General features: G+C 36.3%; 1 protein-coding gene across 1 annotated transcript; it reads left to right on the top strand.

Annotated features, from left to right (window-relative positions):
• Positions 1 to 1,721: 1,721 nt before the first annotated feature.
• LOC144453303 (uncharacterized) lies at positions 1,722 to 10,804 on the top strand. Its single transcript, XM_078144557.1, has 9 exons — positions 1,722 to 1,822; positions 2,488 to 2,616; positions 2,768 to 2,956; positions 3,350 to 3,682; positions 4,344 to 4,468; positions 5,140 to 5,287; positions 7,348 to 7,428; positions 9,945 to 10,087; positions 10,664 to 10,804. Exons 1-9 carry the CDS (start codon positions 1,744 to 1,746, stop codon positions 10,766 to 10,768), a joined length of 1,332 nt encoding a protein of 443 aa, XP_078000683.1. The 5' UTR covers positions 1,722 to 1,743; the 3' UTR covers positions 10,769 to 10,804.
• The last annotated feature ends 9,952 nt before the right edge of the window (positions 10,805 to 20,756 follow it).

Genomic DNA, 20,756 nt, shown 5'->3' with positions numbered 1-20,756 from the left:
TATCGGGGTCAGCATGAGTCGATGTTATAGAAAAATATGCTTCTTTATTATGACTAACTTGTGCCAGAATTATGTTTTTTCTATAAATACGTATTGTTCATATGGCAAAACAGAAGAGTTTTCATTATCTGCTACAATTGTAGGAAAAAAAGTGCGCAAAGGTCAAGAGACCTAAGGTATCAACGCCCGCCATATTATGAACAATTTCTTGATCATACGAAAGATCAGTTGAATCGTCTGAGCTTATATAGTGTTCTCAACTCCGAGAAGAAAAGAAAAGAAAAATATCTTAATTTAGATAATGTATACTTACCTTTAATACACAGGAGGACTCAACGATGTATATATCCACTGTATTTTTAAAAAATTGCATACTCGCTTGTATGTATGTCCTAAATTGTATTTTGTCCATGTGACCAACCACGCCTTATCAAGTGTTGTACATTTGTGGAACGAATGACCCCTGATCTTCATAAATTGTACAACTATGATACTATCAACGTTTTCAAGTTAAAAGTAAACAAGACAGTAATAGGGACTACTTAGGCCGGGAAAACCTAGGCAGGACAGCACAAACGATGTCCATTTGTTGTGATTTTAACGTTAAATACATGTCGTATAGATTGACACGAATTACCTCTGATGTCCACAAATGACCTTGTATTTGAAAAATACTCTTAGTCTGGAAATTTATTGAGCAATTTTTCTGATAAGATTTTAGACAAAATGTTATAGAGACAGATCTCAGGAAAAGGTGACATGCAACGCGCATGCAAAACGCGTTAGACTTTTGCTTCCGTATAAAGAATGTTATGAATTGAACATTTATTTACATACACTTTTGCATATTCAGTTCATGTGTCTAGTTCAAAATATACCAGTTATTAATGAATAACTCATATTGGCAACTATGATCTTTCAATCAAAACAGAGAAATGCGTGTCAGCCGCTGAGTTAAACTACAGCCATTCATTGACTCTATATAGTGTTGGTGTAAATTAAGATTGACGTACATTTTAATGTCATATTTACCAAAATTTAAATACCGTTATACTAGAGTATTGATGTTGCACTTTACACATTTTAATGTCTGCGATTCCATGGAAAAGGTTCTCGTTGTACCAATCTAAAGTTGTGTCACCGTTTTAGAAAATAAACGAAATAATGTGGTGGTTTTTTTTTGTTTTTTTTGTTTTTTTTTTAAATCCTACCGACCTAAAAATTTGTAAATATCCTTTTGGGGGTAAATAATATGGTGATATTTAAACGTTTATTTGTGTCAACATCTTTAAATTTGAAAGCTACCTCACCAAGTGTCATGATGAATAAGTTAATAGAAAAAATAGATAAATAAAGTATTTTTTTTTTAAATAAGATAAATATTTGTACAAATATATAAACATACGTGTGTCTGTTTGACAGTGCCTATGTGTAAATGTCTGCATATGTCTGTATACGGTCATGTTATTATGTTGCCATGCGATAAAAGTAAACCCAAAACAGTATTCTGTACTTTACAGAGAGAGAGAGAGGGTGCAATATAGATTTGTTGGCAATGTAACAACTTTTTCAATGATTTTCAGTGTGCCGACATTGTCAAAGAAATCGAAATACATTGTAATGGTACACATGCTAGTGTACACTTTCAGTATAAAATGATATAGCGTCAGAAGATAAATCCTAATATTAAATTTAAGATTTATTTTATTTTTGCAGATTGCCCAGGTATATTTATTAAGTAAAATGAAAATGATGCTCAAGGCATTATTGACTACGTCAATATTGGTGACACATAATAGCTTTGCCAACGGGATTGAGGAAGGTAATTTATCAAAATACTTATTACTCTGTAACACATGTTGCTACCATATATACATGTCAATAATTTCTGGGGAATTGGGTTTGTGGCGCATTAAAGTTTCAAATCAAAATGCAAATTGAATGAAATAGGTTGGTTTGGTGAAACGTAGATAGAGCATGGGCGTAAACGCACACACTCACACACACGTGTATATATTATATGTGCTTTGTATGTGCCAAATTATATTATGGTATTCGAAGTGCGCATTTTGAAGATAAGCTTAATTACTAAAAAGCATTAAATATTGAAATTACTTCTTAAAAGACTTAGTAATATATGTGTCAACAAACCTCTCAGGGCATGTTTGCATTGTTATGGTTGATATATGTGCCTATTTGTAGCTTGCATTACGAAGATACAGTCTAATTATCAAAACAATTAATTATGCAATCACTCACTTAAATTAAATGCTACGTCAACAGGCTTCATAGAATATGAGGGCTTATTATGGTCGATGAATGTACGAAATGTTGCGGAATTTGAAGTATGCACTCTTTAAATGTAGCTTAGATACAGACAATACTCGTTGTAACTATAAGCTACAACAATAAACTAACTTGCTTTTGATATCTCTCTTGAATCTTATGTAAGTTCTATGTTTTCTCCATCATCGATCAATTTTATAGGTGTTGTCAACTTTGCATTTGGTGAAGATATGAGTCTACCCCAGAACACATCTTTTATCCTAAAAAGTGATATACCTGTACTGAATGAAAGAAATTATGATATATTTTGTATCGTTAGAGAAGTAAAAGGTAAGCATCCATAACATTAATATGTTTTATTATTATGTATTTGCTTCACAATTGTCACATTGTCTAGGTTTGAGAAAAGCGTCACTTCACTTATTGTCCTTAGTTGTACAAGAAACGCCTAAATTATACGCAGAAATTCTTGTAATTACAGGAAAACTTTCTGAGGCGGGTTGCACAACCCCTGATGCAACGGATAGCTCAATTGCCAAGCACAACTTGATATCAGAGTCTGGCTACTGGGCCTTACAGGTCGACAACTTCTCCGTGGATAAAGCAATCTACCGATTACAAATTCATAGCACCGGAAAGGAATTGGTCCATTCCATAGTCACCTCCATTGGTAAGATTTTTTAAAGATTTAAACATTCACGGACTTTGTTACAATGTTTAGTCTGGAAATTTGAGAACGATGGTGCAATGTCAATATCATATTTAGCATTGCCATCGAGCTCACCATGATATATATATATATATATATATATATATATATATATATATATATATATATATATATATATATATATATATATATATATATATATATATATATATTTGTGTGTGTGTGTGTGTGACAGAGAGAGATAGGGGCAGAGGGGGGAGGTGCCAAATAAACACAGGGAGTGTAACTTGGCAAAACAGAGTTGGAAACAATAGGGTAAACAAATGAGACAGAAAGTGAAATATTTCATCATTGTACCAAGATATGTTCAATGATTGTATCGATTTCTTACAGAATGTTCAGAATATCCAACAGTTATTCAAGTAAATGCACTGAGTAATAGGCGTACACTAACTACTTGTGGGAGTATCGATATGATTCACTACATGGTTCTTGAAAAAGAGCAAGACGGCATTATAATCGACTACAGTCGGTCAAATGGACAGCTGTTGGTAGATGAGGAGTATTCACATAAAAACAACGACGCAACACTACTGGTGGTAAATGGCAATTGGTATCTTGTTGCCAATAGCTGCCAACTACATGATATATTTTCAGTACGAATCACCACCAAGGAAGGAACGACAATAAATGATTTTAGATTGGATTTCGAAGTGACCACTTTTGGTAAGTGAATAGTGACATTATATTGCCTACGCCTGCCTCGTCAGCATTCACGACGAAGCTGAGCATAGCGATTTGGGTTTTGCTAATCGATTGCACCAACGCAAATTGTACTGTAAACACATTTTAATGTTGTTGGCAAAGATAGTTAGTAATGCTACTTTTGGTATATAGCGTTTTCCAACATTATACTAAAAGCACATTATTATTATCCCTGGCACGGGTATATAGTGGCACAATGGTCCTGTATAGTACTCCTAAATCCCTGGGTAACATTCAAGCCATTGCAGCCTCTGTAAGCGAATACGTTTTAAGAATTCACATTGGAACCTCCATCTTAACAAGACCACAATTATTAGCTGTTGTTCACGCATCTTGTCCAATGACTTTAACCATTCAGAAACAAAAACGGCAGCGATCACGCTCGACAACCTGCAGATTTAAGCCAGATAGTGTAAGCATTCAACCATAATGACTCAACATGTAGCTAACCAAACGTTTCGTGGGAATGCCGATGTTATTATATTAGATAATTGATGCTGCCAGATTGATTGTTCAAATATTATTGTTCATTTGGCAGCAGTGCAATTCGGTATAAACTATGGACAATGGTGGAAAGACATGATTTATTGCTGCATTTTCTTTGTCTTTGTACACATTTCAGATACACTTTCAATTGAAATACAGGCAACGAGAAGAAATTTTGAAAATGGACAATCTGAACTGCGGTGTCTAACAGATAAAGCTCCAAAGAAAATATCATTCTTGAAGAGCGGTAAAATAATCGAAGTAAGGTTCATCTCTAAGTTATTATTTAAGTATGTTTAAGTCTCAATAACAAATTCCTCCGTCACTGTAATGCTGAAAGCGTGTATAAATGTCAGCTATTGTTCGAACAACATTATAAAACTGGCATCAAGCGTGCATTTGCAAATCAGTGAACTGCTAAACACTAAAAGTCTTGTGTAAAAAATTCTTTACAATACATGATTTGTAAACAGACCACAAGTAACCAAGCTATTAATAGATGGTGCTGTTTCAATAGTTTGGGACACAACGGATGTGTACACACGAGACGTAATGACCACTCGTGTTTACCTTGTTATTCAACTTTTTAACCGTTTAGTGTTTTTGCAAATTGAAGTTACAAACACGGGTGAATGACATTGATTTGGATGAATAGGGAATATAATTCCGCTCAGGCAAATTGTTTAATATGTTCGTGTGTATTGAAGACCAAACGTGTGCACATCGCATGTCTCGCATTCAGGTATTTTACAATGACAGTTTTTACGAGACATCTTGAGTCAGTCTATTTCAGGAGTCGTTCCCACTGATGGTTCAAAATCATCTCTTGAGTTTTGTCGTCCATCAAAGATACCAATATTTCGAATATTCATTGTCGATTTATCCTCGGCCTAACATATTAATCCATACATTACCATTCTTTTCAATTTCAGGGGACTGATCATTTTAACGTGGATGAACAGAATGGTATTCTTCTCATAAATAACATTACCTCCAAAGATGAAGGAAATTACACGTGCCGAGCAATTACAGAATGTTCTATCTTTGAGAGTAGTCAGTACTCTTTAAAAGTTGATAAAGGTAATGTTATAGTAGTAATTTTAAACTATAATTATGCTCATTTACAATCAGTTATGAAATTGCTTTACATGCCGTGCCAATTTTGCCGGTGGTATGATCTTTGAACGTAATTCAAAGATGACCCACAGTCTGGTTTGTTTCAAAACAAAACTGAAGACTTATTTGTTCACCAATGCAAATGGTGTTCTTTCGTCATTCAGCGCTACTGAACAGAACATTGCGCTGGAAATCGGCGCAACAGTTATTTTATTGATTGATTGATTGATTGATTGATTGATTGATTGATTGATTGATTGGAAAGATACCCTTTGAATTCATTTTGTTAGCACAACTGAACTGAGGTACAGTAGTACTGATGGTATGACAGAATGTCTGTGTGTCTGTATGTGGGTGGGTGGCTGGGGGGATGCAGATGTGTCTGTATGTAAAGTCAAAGGTCGTGAAACCGATTGTCTTGGTAGTCGTAGGGAATATGGAAGGAAACGTTTTGAAATGAAAATGGTCGCATCAGGGATGTGCATTTTACGTCGACAAATATTATTTTTGGTACAAAAAACCTTTAACTCCAAAACTACTGGACATTTACTTTGAGTGTTCTTTTGGGAAGCGTGGATGAAACAGTGTTCATGACATGATGATTCCGTCAGCGATATGCAAATTAGGTTTACAAATATAATATTTTGGTAACAAATCTGTATTTCCATAACTGCTGAGCAGATGCGGCTGATATTTCATAGTGGTATGTGAGGATGTGTAGACACAATGCTCGCATCAGTGACATGCACATTAAGTCTAAACAATTCCAATTTCTGTCAAAATCCTATATTTCGAAAATTTCTTCGTTTATGGCCTGAAATTTGGAGCGAATGTTTCTAGAGGTGATATTCCTTAGGTATTGTTCAAAACATATTAACACAACTGGCCCTAACAATCGCGACCACGCCCTAGCAACAGTCAAATGCCTGGTATATTTTTCGAAGGCAACAACATTTGCCGGTGGGCAAGTGAGTAAACATTCAAAAATGTATGCAAATGTGCCTAGCAACAAAACCACAGTTACAGTTGTGCTGAAACGTCATTTGCACTATTTCTGAATACAAACCTTGTTCTTAAATGATCAAATTATCACCAGTCAAGTGCAACAAAACTCATCCCATGCTATAATTTACTAACCAAATCCAATAGGGAACTTGCAAACCCGCCATGTTGAATGATGCATCATGGGAAATATGATAATAAATACTAATCAAATAGTATTGTAAACAATAATGTTACATTGTTTGTACCCACAAATAATCAATTCACAGACACCCTCACCATTGTGGGAGGTTAATTTTATCGGTAGCTCCAGATTAGGTATTGCGATAACCACATATAATCCCATAGTCCTTTGCGTCTGAGCATGCTCAGTCTGGATTGCAAATTCCCTATTGGATCTTATACAATCCAGTCTATTCCATCACATACATATGCCATCTAACCACATCCAATCACAAACCAGAACACTCCATACCACCCATCAAACCCAGGTAAATCTAAAGAGAACATATCAGTCGTCTCAGTACACTATGATAGACTAAAGAATACACATCTCATCTAAACTAATCATTTTTTTTGCTGTATTCAACCATGTTGCTACATGGAGATGCCGTAAGTTTACTTAACCTTGGTTCTCTAAGTATCCCTTTTTTCAAAAGTTCTTTGTCTTATCCTGTTTAAAAAGGGTTAGATCATATCGCACGTCTCTCATCTGATGGCCCATTTTATGATATAAGTTTCACATAATTAGAAATCCCCCATGTGAAGTAACCGTTTTCCTAGTGTAAGATGTTAGTGAAATTATTTGTTAGTTGTATTCTAGTGCAAGTGATATGCTATCCATTGCTGTGCTTGTGTACTTGTAAAAGCCTAAGTTGTATTGCCTGAAGGTGAAATAATGTGCATATTTATTAGGTGAACATTTGGAATCATCACAACTACACTTACATGTTAACTTCACACGAAGTACCATATTAGACTTATATCCTTTGTTATGACTGTTTCGTTATTATTATGTATAGGTAACGATGAATGTAATTGTCGTAGCCAGCCAAATGATGTGGAATGTCCATCTGATCAATCATCACCAACAGTACCTATAGGTAAGGATCATTACAGAAATACAGGACCTAAATACCCGCTTTCGTGTTTTTTTTTCTAAGTAGTAAGTAGTTAATACGTAACACAATGCTAATATTCCTGTAAATGCTCCTCTTCCCTGTGCCTTTCGTTACAAAGAATCCCCTGACAATTATCACTACATATTTTATCTGGCTATTTTGACGATGGGTGTCATTTTTGCTGGCTATCATTATTCTGGTAGATATGAGTTTCTTATCTTATGGATCCTTGATCACATTGATGCCTAAACTGTGAACTAAATTGATTGATTGATTGGAAGACCGATTGGTTAGTTAGTCCCCGCCGGACGAAATCCGGGACGGGGACTTATGGATTGGGTTCCGTCTGTCTGTGCGTCCGTCCGTCCGTCCGTCCGCAGCCGTTTCTTGAAGATGCCTGGACCAATTTCTTTCAAACTTGGTACAGGGGCAACATACAATGACATACATATGCACGTCAATTTGTTTCATGATACGATCCAATATGGCCGCCTAGCAGCCATTTTGTTTGCAAATTTTCCCTGTCTAAAGCCATAACTCAGACATGTTTGAACAGATCTCATTCAAAGTTGGTATTAGGACAGTGTTCTATGACATACATGTGCATATTCACTGTTGTCAAGATACGATCCAATATGGCCACCAAGCAGCCATTTTGTTTGCAAATTTTCCCTGTCTAAAGCCATAACTCAGACATGTTTGAACAGATCTCATTCAAAGTTGATATTAAGACAGTGTTCTATAACATACATGTGCATATCCATTTTCATCATGATAAGATCCAATATGGCTGCCTGGCAGCCATTTTGTTTGCGAATTTTCTATGTCCAAAGCCATAACTCAGACATGCTTGAACAGATCTCATTCAAAGTTGGTGTTAGGACAGTGTTCTATGACATACATGTGCATATTCACTGTTGTCAAGATACGATCCAATATGGCCACCAAGCAGCCATTTTGTTTGCAAATTTTCCCTGTCTAAAGCCATAACTCAGACATGTTTGAACATATATCATTCAAAGTTGATATTAAGACAGTGTTCTATAACATACATGTGCATATCCATTTTCATCATGATAAGATCCAATATGGCTGCCTGGCAGCCATTTTGTTTGCGAATTTTCTATGTCCAAAGCCATAACTCAGACATGCTTGAACAGATCTCATTCAAAGTTGGTGTTAGGACAGTGTTCTATGACATACATGTGCATATCCATTTTCGTCGTGATACAATCCGATATGGCTACCTGGCAGCCATTTTGTTGGAGCAGTTTTCATGTCCAAAGCCATAACTTAGACATGCTTGAACAGGACCCCCCACCCCCCACCCCCGTCCTATTCTTTATTGTTGAATGGTTTATTCCATTACGTCATCTTGAGGGGTAGGCATGTCCCATGTCCAATGAGGAGACACAACATGAGTAGGCATTTTCCTTGTCCAATGAGCAGACACAACATATCTAAGTCTGTTTGATTTAGGTTCACAAGTGTTGTTGCATGATCAGAGTAGTGATATCAAGAAAATGACAACATAAACTGCCAGTTCCTTAAAACCCAATCATAGCGGGGACTATATTCTCAATGACTTGTTGTTGTTTTTTCGGTTGGTTGGTTGGTTGGTTGGTCGGTTGTTTGGTTGTTTGGTTGGTTGATTGATTGATTGATTGATTGATTGATTGATTGATTGATTGATTGATTGATTGGAAGACCGATTGGTTAGTTGGTTTTTTTTCGGTTGGTTGGTTGGTTGGTTGGTCGGTTGGTTTGTTGTTTGGTTGGTTGATTGATTGATTGATTGATTGATTGATTGATTGATTGATTGATTGATTGATTGATTGATTGATTGATTGATTGATTGATTGATTGATTGATTGATTGATTGATTGATTGACTGACTAACTGACTGACTGAGTAATTGATTGATTCATTGATTGTTTTTTGTTTTTTTTGTTTGTTTTTTTGTTTGTTTGTTTATTTGTTTGTTTGTTTGTTTATTTGTTTGTTTGTTTGATTGACCGACCGGAGTCACGTGAATAATCGTTGTTTACTTGGAAATACCTAACCGAACTCAACATTACATAACCTCTCTTAACCTACCATGACATAATCTAACCAAATGCCAATGTATATTTTGTATACTTTGTCATATGCAAGCATTTTCAAAGCATTATAAATGTATGCTTTCGCATGTTAAGCCTTATAAAATGACCCAAAGCATTAGTAATCATTTTATGTTTTTGAAGCATGACTATGATTTTATATTTTTAATCTTTGAAGCTTACTTGGCGACTGTCGCAAAGCACAATGATAATAACAATAGCTATAACAGTGTCGTGTATTTTTTCAAACCCTATACTATAACCTTTCTTATTAATTTCAAGAAATATATAATAATACAATACTAACCACTAGTGTATGTGTGGAAGATTGCAGTATATCAAATATTACGCTTTATAATTAATTTCTTCGTTGTCATTCTTATGTATATACAATACTAGAAGAAGTAAAGATGCACACGGACTGTAGTGGAAAGAGTGCTGTCATTGCCGTGCTTGGTGTGTTGTTATTCATTTTTGGTCTGTTTGGACTCATATTTGTGCTGAAATACCGCAATATAACACGTAGACTGGCTTACCAAATGGTAGGTAACTAGCAGGTTAATAATTTTATACATAACTATACAAACATCGTGACAACCAATCATGACACACACAAGACATTTACTGACATACTGTTATGGAATTAAATATTGTGATTGGCCGGCATGATTAATCATGAGAAAAGAATGGAGAGAAAGGAAATGTATTGCCAGTATGGTCAAGATTACAATCTACCCAATCTCATCAATACTTAGCATTTGAGTGTCTGGGACACACAAACTTATGACCAAAAGCAATTTGTATTGAAGCGTTTTTTGCAAAAGATGTGCTGTAAACACTGCTGCTACCTCTCCTTTTCCACATTCACACATCCTTTAATATGTTGTATGTTAGAGTAAGATGTTGCATAAAAGCATATTATGCTAAACACACTTGACAATAACCGGAATCAACAAGACAAATGCTGGGTAAATATTTATGACAGATAGCACACACTTGGAATTGCCAAGTAGAGAAGGAGGCGTCCGATGAAGTCATCTTTTGACAGAGATGTGTCATGGGTATGTATTTGCTAGTAAATAGCCGCGTTTATAATTATGTTTTATATTTGATTTCAGCAACGGAGAGCAAGTGTCGAACTGGATGAGGTAGCAACTACCAATCTACCAAACAACCAACAGAATGGATCTTACCATGTAGTTAATTCAAACGAAAACAGATAATTTGGACACTGCTTTTACTATATATAAAACTTGAGACTTTGTTTTGCTAATGTTCCTTTTGGCATTGTATTTTATATCATATTTAAATACTTAATACAGGAACACTAATTTCACGTGTGGTGTACTTTCTTGAGAGGTCAGAACCTGAGGATGGGATCGTTATATTCTATCTTTGAATACTTGCGAACTGTTGAAGCTGAAATGTACAGACATGGTCTGTTTCGACTTCTAAATAGCTGCAATATGATCCAGTTCATGCTGTACTCAAACTTCAAGTTTGCCGCCGTAATTTAATATGATAAAAATTATGCTAGAAACTGCATGCGCTGCAAGCCAGAGTCACGTTAACTAAGCAACTGGTGCTGATGATAACGTTTTACCCATTCCCACCCCCGTCGAAAATTACACATGGCGCGACAATACTACATAGTTGGACATATTAAGTTGTAGTAAAACATACGGTTGAACTTGTCCGGAAAATGACTAATTGAAGTGCCAATTCTAGAAAGGTATGTGTGTCAAAATAATAAATTCGAGTGTAAGATTGTCTAATACGTTATCTCACAGTTTGACTTGTATAAACACACCAAATATTCTGTATACTTTCCAGTTCTACTTAGTTTACTTGGCGCGTGCGATTTCTAGTCGGCTTCTACCGCGGGCAACATAGGAACAGAAACGCGTGTGTGGAATCAGGAGAGTTGACCACAGCAGTTACATGACTGGCAAACACTCAGAAGACGATTTTAGGTCGTTTTGCTAAATATAGACTGCATGTACACTCACACATTTGTGAACAGCTGCGGCCTGAAGGAAAAGTTGGCTACAAGTAAAGTGATACCTGAACACAGTAGTATACAGACCCGCACCAAGTTGAACATTTATCTTCACATAGTTTTAGATAAAAAGTTAATGTATAAGTCTAAATGGTTCTACTTTTTCATATGATGAGATTAATACGTATGTAATTTGTATTTCTGACACTACACGTTATCGACACGATATGTTACCGACACTGCAAATCACCCCGCATCAGAACTATAGACCTATAAGCAATATAATACTAGATAATTTCATTTTCTATTATAATAGTTATGCGCATCTAACGTTTTAATTTTAGCTGTACAATTTCGTTTTGAGATATTTCTGGGGTTTTTTAAAAGAAATATTTTCCAATTATCAATATTTCTTTTAATTTGCGTATCTGGCTGGATTTATCGACTACACTTATGCGAAAATGTGCGAAAACGTATAATCACTCCTAAGATAATACAGGTAAAATGATCTCCGTGCTTGATATTAATAAGACAAAACGAAACGACAAGGTAGATATTCTGAACCGAGTGGAAAATAACATTGAAGTCCAAAAATAGCTTGTGCACACGGTTCACCGCCATCACATTATGAGAACTATTGCCTATCTCATTCATGTTAACAAGCCTTATCTTTGTCAGTAGGGTGAGATATCTCGACAAATTGCTAAATTTCCCCCTACTAAATAAAAAAATAATGTATTAAGGCTAATTTCGGTAGTAAAACTACACTCCCCCTTTCAGTCTGTAATCACAAAGTCTCCGTTGAGGGCTCTGTTGCCAACTCAGGGATCAAGCAATTGAATGTGCTTCATATCATCCCAGAGCTGGCAACTGAGCCCTCAACGGAGACTTTGTGATTATATACTTTGTGGTTGGAAATATGTTGAGACATTAACGTACATAGCAGACATTCTGTATTTGCGTTAAATGGGCTAAATGGACAAGCCACTGGGGCGCTCAACTAATTGAAAATTACAGAAAGGTACAATGTACCATGGAAGAATGGATGAGATAGATCAAATCACATAAATCAGCTAAAGTGTATAAGCCAGTAAACATATGGACAAAAGCACTCCCTCAAGTTAGACTTTGTGGTTATTTATAGACATTAAGAGGTCTAACACGGTAAATTATTGGTGCAAATTTTGACCCGTCCTGGAATGACTAAATATTACAATAGTATCCACATTCTAAACACATGAGATAACATATGGCTGTACACCTGGGAGAGTGGATGCATTAAAGTCATGTTTGGATACATTTGAATGGGACTGCTTGCGTTACAGTAACCCAAGAAGTAGGTATCGAATGCGACAGAAAAAAGTATGAAGTATGGGACTTTCAGAAACAACTTTTCCCTGCATTCATCGCCAGTAAACGTTTCATATATCTGTGTCTGTCTGTCTGTCTGTCTGTCTGTCTGTCTGTCTGTCTGTCTGTCTGTCTGTCTGTCTGTCTACATAGATGTACATAGATAGATAGATAGATAGATAGATAGATGCATCAAACAAACAAACAAACAAACCCACACACACAAACAAACAAACAAACAAACAAACAAACAAACAAACAAACAAACAAACAAACAGCAGTCGACACACATTGTAGAGTATAAATTGTGCAGTTAGTGGTCAGCTTAACGGGCTTCGATCAACTACACTGTCACTTTAGGGAAAGTATAGGTCAACCTACTCTAGGTCATGAGGACATTTGTCTGTCATACGATCAGAAGGTGGAAATGTCAGATGTAGGCAATTTTTCATACGAAAGACGTCCGCCTCTATGTCCGAATTATAAACACAAACACGTGGTGGCATCGTCCTGACCACGGCTTCGTACATGAACTGCACCGGAGATACTCAGCTGTAGAAAGCATCCCTTTTGAAGTATTATTTCAGGTCACATGTGAACAAATATTATAAAGTAAAGCTTAATTGTTTGTTAGTAAACTGTATCCTGTATTTTTCCAGCCATGGTAATCAACTTAATTATACGCCAATTTCAGCAGTGACTGCGTCTGTTCTGGGCGCTCGTGAAACCACTCTCGGGAAACCACCGGACTCCGGAGATCGGAACGGACTTCAATCAGTGAGTTCGTGAAATATCGTAGCCCCAGTACATACAATGCATTGTAAAACAGTATGTGCATATATTCAGAACTAGTTTTCCAACATTATTTACATTATTCACTCCGTGAAAAAGAATCATGCTTTACCACAAGATGTTTGCTCTCTTGTTGAAAACTTGTAAATATTAGAGAAAAATGTCAAAACACATTGCGACTGAAACACTACCGAAAACAATATGTGAGGCGGAAATAAGTACATTTTCAAAGATTATATTAGTAATGGACCAATTTATTTAGGTATAAAACTGAATCAAGAAGTTTGTATTCTGGATGTGATTTATTCTATTGTAACTGTACGATCATGCCACCACACATTCGCACCGTTCGTTTGCGGGCTATTATTGACACCTTTTAAATGGATCATGACGTTTTACCCATTCTATCATTTGTATTTGAAATTGTTTTCCATCTACACACCTTAAGTAATATTCCCAACAAATACCAAGACAATAGTGTTGCCTCTACGAGAAGAGCACACAAACTAACACCATTCAGACTATTGGTCTTGTTGAACGAGTTTAACCCTGCTACCACTTTTGTTATACCAGTGGCTATTCAACAAATATCATTTATTCCAGTTTCAAATGACTTTTTAAATTTTAAGAACTCTGTTATCTGCTTGACGTACATTTACACCCCGAGACCAGCAATTTACTGTGATTGGAACTTGTAATCGTGAACAGCTTCATACTTACAATAATTGCAAATAATTGCTAAACGTCGTGGCATTATTTGCAAACTGTGTTTAAAATGTAAATCCTTCTGTTATTCATGTGACAGATTCTTATGATCTTTTGTTTCTATGGCAACTCAAATTACTAAACTTCCTTATTAAGGTAATTCACGGCTAATTCGCTGCGATTAAAATGTTGTGATCAGTAATCGTCACTTCTTGTACGTGTCTGGGTGCTCTAACGATCACAATTCGTGTTGTCTCGTAAGGCAATGTCGAGCATACAATTACGTACAAATTTAAAGTTGGGGTAATTTCATGCCAATCGTAAATTTGACAGAGGAAAATGAAAAGCCCGTTCATTAGGACAACAAGGGTATCCGAAGCAGACGTTGTCAAAGAAAAATCAAGAGATATGACGGTGAAAGTACATGTAGAAGAGATAATTTCTCGACAACTAAAAAACTGTACTGTCGATCATCATATAATAAATGTGTGGGTTAAATGTGCAATAATGGCAATAAAGTTGTTTTTTTCCTGTAAAACGTGTCATCCATAAAAATGTGATTTACAAATGTATATGTCACACAGGGTGAAGGAAGGTTACACCACTTTTCTTTGCTTCTGTATTGATTGTGGAATTTTTATTGCAGTGAAAGCTGTAAATTAGTAGTATTTAAGCTTTGAACTTTTTCACCACATGCTACCCATAGTAACTCAGAAACATTCAAATCGTTCGTCAGGGGCAGGAAGTAAGGAAATGCTACCCATAAAACGCCTTATCACTACACTCGGTCACACGTATCCTTAATTAAGCGCTCGATGTTACCATGTGGAAGGCAAATACATACCTGTATGTAAACACATGCTTTGATCAACGCCAGGTAAGATATGCCAGGTAGGAAACCAAATTAAATTTATAGTCAAATGCGGTTTTTCTGTTTTTTCCCAACTTTTCCTTCTTATTTTTGCATTAATTAGATCTTCCATAATTAAATACTTTTTTGAAAGGACAAAACTGGTGAAATCACAGTACATCTGCTACATGTATTAGTATCCATGGTAAAACTATTGTTTTTATTCTCAAGCGAAAACATTTCAGACAGTTTTAATACTACATAGACTATCAATAGCCGGGCTTGTTCAGACTTTTATTTCAAGCAGCACATTGTATATTTACAGATGGACTGACAGATGGACGGACGAACGAAGGAACGAAGGAGCGAACGGATGGACGAACGAGAGGGGAGACAGGCAGACAGACAGACAGACAGACAGGCTGTACAATTAGAGGGTATACAAACATTGAAAAGAGAGAGACATACACATAGACAGTAAGTTTAGCGATATGATATTTAAACACTGGTATATAAGACAAATTGTATTTAAAACTTTAAGTTAACAACCATCAAACTGTATTTACTATTGTCAGCATATATAACGTTGTACAGTGAATTTCACAATACTGTGCAGCTTTTCTGTTTGATACAGCCACACAGAAACCAACACGAAACTGGACATGCTACACTTTAAGATAGCAAGATTGAATGAGTACAGTTTCTTGCTACATTTTGTCTAAAGTGAAATGAACTACACATGTCACCATACAGACATAATATGAACACCGCAAGTGACACTTTACGCGCCCTTCATCGGGTGTGAGATACTACGAAATTCATTTAGACTAAAATGTAACAAAAAAATGTAATCTTGCTATTGAAGAGTGGCATATGCAGTTTCTCACTGGTTTCTTTGTGGCTGTATCAAACAGAAAAGCTGCATGGTATTGTGGATGGGACTTCACTTTACATGTACACCATATCATTGTCCGTGCGCGCGTCTCTGTGAGGCAAACAAGAGCTATGCAAAAACTATATTATTTAACACACTGTGGTAGGCGCAACGTGGAGATAGATCAAATTTGAAACGAGGTCCACATACTCGGATTGAAATTTTCGTACAACTTGGGCCCATCTGCAACACGTCGCAGTTCCACTTTGGGATTCATTTCAAGTTCATATTGGACTTACCCGTATGCGTACGAGTTGCAATTCTAGCAATTAAATCCGCTTACGTTATATTATATTATAGAACAGCCAACTGTTCCCCTTTCCTGTCTACAGCTTATTTGACCTGAATTTCTGAAATGTTTTTATTCTACACCCTTAAAGTGTGGAAGTTTTTTTCTTTTTCTTATGCTTTAATATAAGTTTTAAAATGGTGTCCTGTTATGGACTACTAAATACAGTTCGACCAACATCATGTATGGCCGGAACTTGTGATATTGTCTTCATGGTAATAAACATAATATAATACCATATATCCAGTTTTCCCAACTTGGCCCTCTATAATTGCAATGTCCATTGTTTTCCTAACATTTATAAGTGTTTAAACGGCTCTGAACTCATTAGCAGGAGAGTTCGGTTCCTCTACTGAACCATGCGAATGTTCATTGATGATGATGGGGGGGGGGGGGACTCTTACACGGGCTTTGGTGAAACCCTACTAAAGACAGGAAAATATAATGAAACAAATATACTAGGGAGCGATCGCTTCCAGCAGTGTGTGGTCTTTGTGTCTATTCAGTACGTGATCGTGAATATTCGCTACAAAAGAATACATACGTTCGTGTTCTATGCTTTAATCAGCTGTGACGATAAACATCAATATATATATATATATATTGATATTTATATTATTTAACACACTATGGTAGGCGCAACGTGGAGATAGATCAAATTTGAAACCAGGTCCACATACTCGGATTGAAATTTTCGTACAACTTGGGCCCATCTGCAACACGTCGCAGTGCTCTATACCGCCACTGCGGTATAGAGCACTGTCTTAGCAGTTTGATACTCACCGAGTTATATATATATATATATATATATATATATATATATATATATATATATATATATATATATATATATATATATATATACATACATGTGCGTGTGTGTGTGTGTGTGTGTGTGTGTGTGCGGCCTACATTCATTAAGTCTAGACCATAAAAAGCCGACACTTTGCATTGGATTCCTATGCCCGTGCATATTTTACTTTCAAAGGGAACTAGACGTCATCGATGTAAAACGATACAATGTGAATAAGCCCTGCCTACACTCTTCATCACCTACTCTGATTTTATGAATGTACGCTTGAAACTACAGCTGCGTATATTAATGTGCATGGTTACAAATGATTAAAGTAGAGTACGGATGCATGCATTCTAAAGTAACCAATATTCGAATATCCAGGTCAATTGTTTAGGACAAATCCTGGACATGTTTCCAGTTAGTACAGAATGATTCACTGTCGAAAGGGTAGAAAACCTCGTCGGTGGAAAGAGCAACAGGCCCATTTCGTGAGCGTTATCGGTTAGAATTTCAATACTTTAATCTCTGATATGAACAGCTTGTCGTTGAGGGATGACCTGTCCTGTTTTTTCAGCCGCCATTCTCCTTCTCTATCATCCCAACCCTGATCAATACCATCACTCTGCTTATTACCATCACAACCAACGTCGTCATTACAAATCTCAAAATCACCGCCATCATTGTTGTTAGCACAAAATTGGCTATTGCAATTATTCCTTCTGATCTTAAGCAACATGAACACAAAACCACTCATGTCACCAGTCTACTCCAAATTCTGCTTTTACACCTCGTCTATCTCCTCCTTTATTTCTCATTTCTCTCATCACATCAACCATCACTACAAATATACTCAACGATCACGACCTCATCTCCCTTACCATCATATTCGTCGTCATCCTCACAACCACCACCACCATTACTATCACCATAAACACCACCACACAACCACCATCGCCATCATCATCATCATCATCATCATCATCATCATCATCATCATCATCACCACCACCACCATCACCATCATCCGTCACCACTATAAAAAATCTATTTCGATATATTTCCACATTCAATCGTATATTACTTTTTGGTTTATGAAAAAGAAAACCTCTCATCAGTCAATTGGGAAGTTCAAACCCGCCATTTTGAATATACTGAATGTTGCATCATGGGAAATAGGATGATGAAAAAGAATCAATCAGTATTACATTATTTGTAAACACAAATAATCCAGGATGGTTAGCCTGACCATTATAGGTTTATTTCTACATCATTGATTGCTCCAGATTAGCTAATAGGATAACCATAGATAATCCCATAGTTCTTTGCGTCTGATCGGGCTCAGTCTGGATTACAATTTCCCTAGTAAAGAAAAATGACATGGTGAAGCTACTTTAAGAATCAAACAGTATTGTAGTTTGCGGCGCTGTATGTGTTTTTTCCATTAAGACGTGTGAACTATAAAAATGTGATTTACAAATGTATATGTCACACATGTTCAAGGAAGGTTACACCACTTTTCTTTGCTTCTGTATCGATTGTGGATCTTTTATTGCAGTTAAAGTTGTAAATTAAATTTTAAGCATTGTAATACATCACAATCGGTGTTAGTACTAGTGATCTGGCTGGAGAGTTTGGTATTGCCCGTGCTAAGCTTATCAATAATCTCTTTCAACCAATATGGGTATCATAAACATGATAAGTTCTTCGGTAACTGTCCTTAAAAGTAAACATATTTTCTCCCCTCCACTGCCTATGGTTTAATTAACTAAATAGCTTCAAAAGTCTTTATGAATGATTTTCAATTTGGCGTTAAAACCTAGTTACCAAGCATGTGAACACCACTTTAAATGGACCACTTTATTTACCACATGCTACCAGTAGTAACTCAGGAACTTTACAAATCGCACGCCAGGGGCAGCAGATAGGAAAAGTGCCACCCTTAAACGCCTTGTCAGGACACTCGGTCAAACTTATCCTTAACACTAGTTGTTGACGTGTTGAACGCGAGTACACCCCTGTATGTAAACACGTGCTTGGACCTATGCCAGGTATGAAAACAAATTAGTCAGATTCGTCTTTTTCTGCTTTTTTCCCTGCTTTTCCTTCTTCTGTTGGAAAATTAGAAAAGAAAATATTCCATAATTCAATACTGAATGACAAACTTGTGATATGTCTTGGACGAATTATATTGAATTATCTTGTTGTTCAAACATCGATTTATCGAGACAGGCTACAGTTTGCCTACCGTCATCACAGAAGAACAGATGATACATTTCTTTCCCTTCTGCATTCATCAAACATTTTGATGTTACTAATGGATCGCGAATATTATTTGTGGACTGTTCTAGTGCATTTAACTCCATATGTCATAACTTGCTGATTAGAAAGTTAGAAAAATATGGCTGTATGCCGAAATGAATGAGATGGGTCGCTGACTTTCTGGTTAGTAGGCGGATACAACTCGTTTAAAAGTGAACTCGATGCGCTCGGAGTCGATTGATGAAACACCAGCTATAGTATAAGAAGGTCGTCTTCCAACACTGAATAACTTGCAATTATATGAAAATGATGGGGAATATAAAATAAAAGAATATATCATGTAGTCCAGGCTCTTTTTTGAGAGATCGACTATGTGTAACTTGACTAGCTAGATGCATCATACATGTGAACATATGATGCATCTGCACATGTGCAGGATGGGTTAGCTATTTATAGAACGTCGACATTATTCTTTTCGAAAAGTTGCACACACTTGTACCTCAACACTGTCACATGCACACGACATATATAGATATAGGAAAGGGTTGAAGCTTCCCACGCTGAGCAATTCTATTCAAACAACAATAAAACAAACACCACAAAATCAAACCCCAAATACACAACACCTTAACGATTGACAATATAATTGAGTTCCTTAATGAGTAAAATAGATAACACCAAAGACTAGACGCAACTTAAAAAAATACCTTCAAAGGTATACCAAATTTGTACCGATTTCTTGAACGTACAGGCAGATGTCGTGCTCTTGATAACATCCTTGTGTTGTACAGTGTTCAGTGCCTAAAATATGCGCATGACTACAGGACTTGTGTACTTAATTGAGATACCCAATGGCCAAGAGCCAAGTTTATGGCTGAAAACCTGAAAATAAAGTTGTAGGAATTCCTTTTATTCATGTGTGTAGCCGTGTAAAAACCGAGTTGTCCTGTACTGTTTACTCAGTTACCATGGTGAATATTGTATCAAATCTCTATGTTATCAGCAAGGCAGCACCTTTGCACTATTATTCAATTTAGCTGATTTGCAGCTTTATGTTTATATGTTCAGCCATAAGAGTGATCCGTTTTTGTTATGTTTCTCATTACTTTTTGGTAACTATGGGTCGGTTGGTCAGTCAATTAAGAACAAAAAAATCAGCGGGTGCAACTTTGGGAAACGAATGATGTCGGCGTTCTATAAATAGCTTACCCATCCTGCATATGTGCAGATGCATCAT

This window comes from Glandiceps talaboti, unplaced genomic scaffold, assembly GCF_964340395.1.
Source record: "Glandiceps talaboti unplaced genomic scaffold, keGlaTala1.1 scaffold_58, whole genome shotgun sequence".
Classification (NCBI taxonomy): Eukaryota; Metazoa; Hemichordata; class Enteropneusta; family Spengelidae; genus Glandiceps; species Glandiceps talaboti.
The sequence above is the reverse complement of the archived record's forward strand: the minus strand, read 5'-3'. Positions and strand labels throughout refer to the sequence as shown.

Coding starts and splice junctions, on each gene's coding strand:
- LOC144453303 (XM_078144557.1), top strand. CDS start 1,744: ATGAAAATGATGCTCAAGGCATTATTGACTACGTCAATATTGGTGACA. Junction 2,957..3,349: donor TTCCATAGTCACCTCCATTG/GTAAGATTTTTT, acceptor GATTTCTTACAG/AATGTTCAGAATATCCAACA. Junction 3,683..4,343: donor TTTCGAAGTGACCACTTTTG/GTAAGTGAATAG, acceptor TACACATTTCAG/ATACACTTTCAATTGAAATA.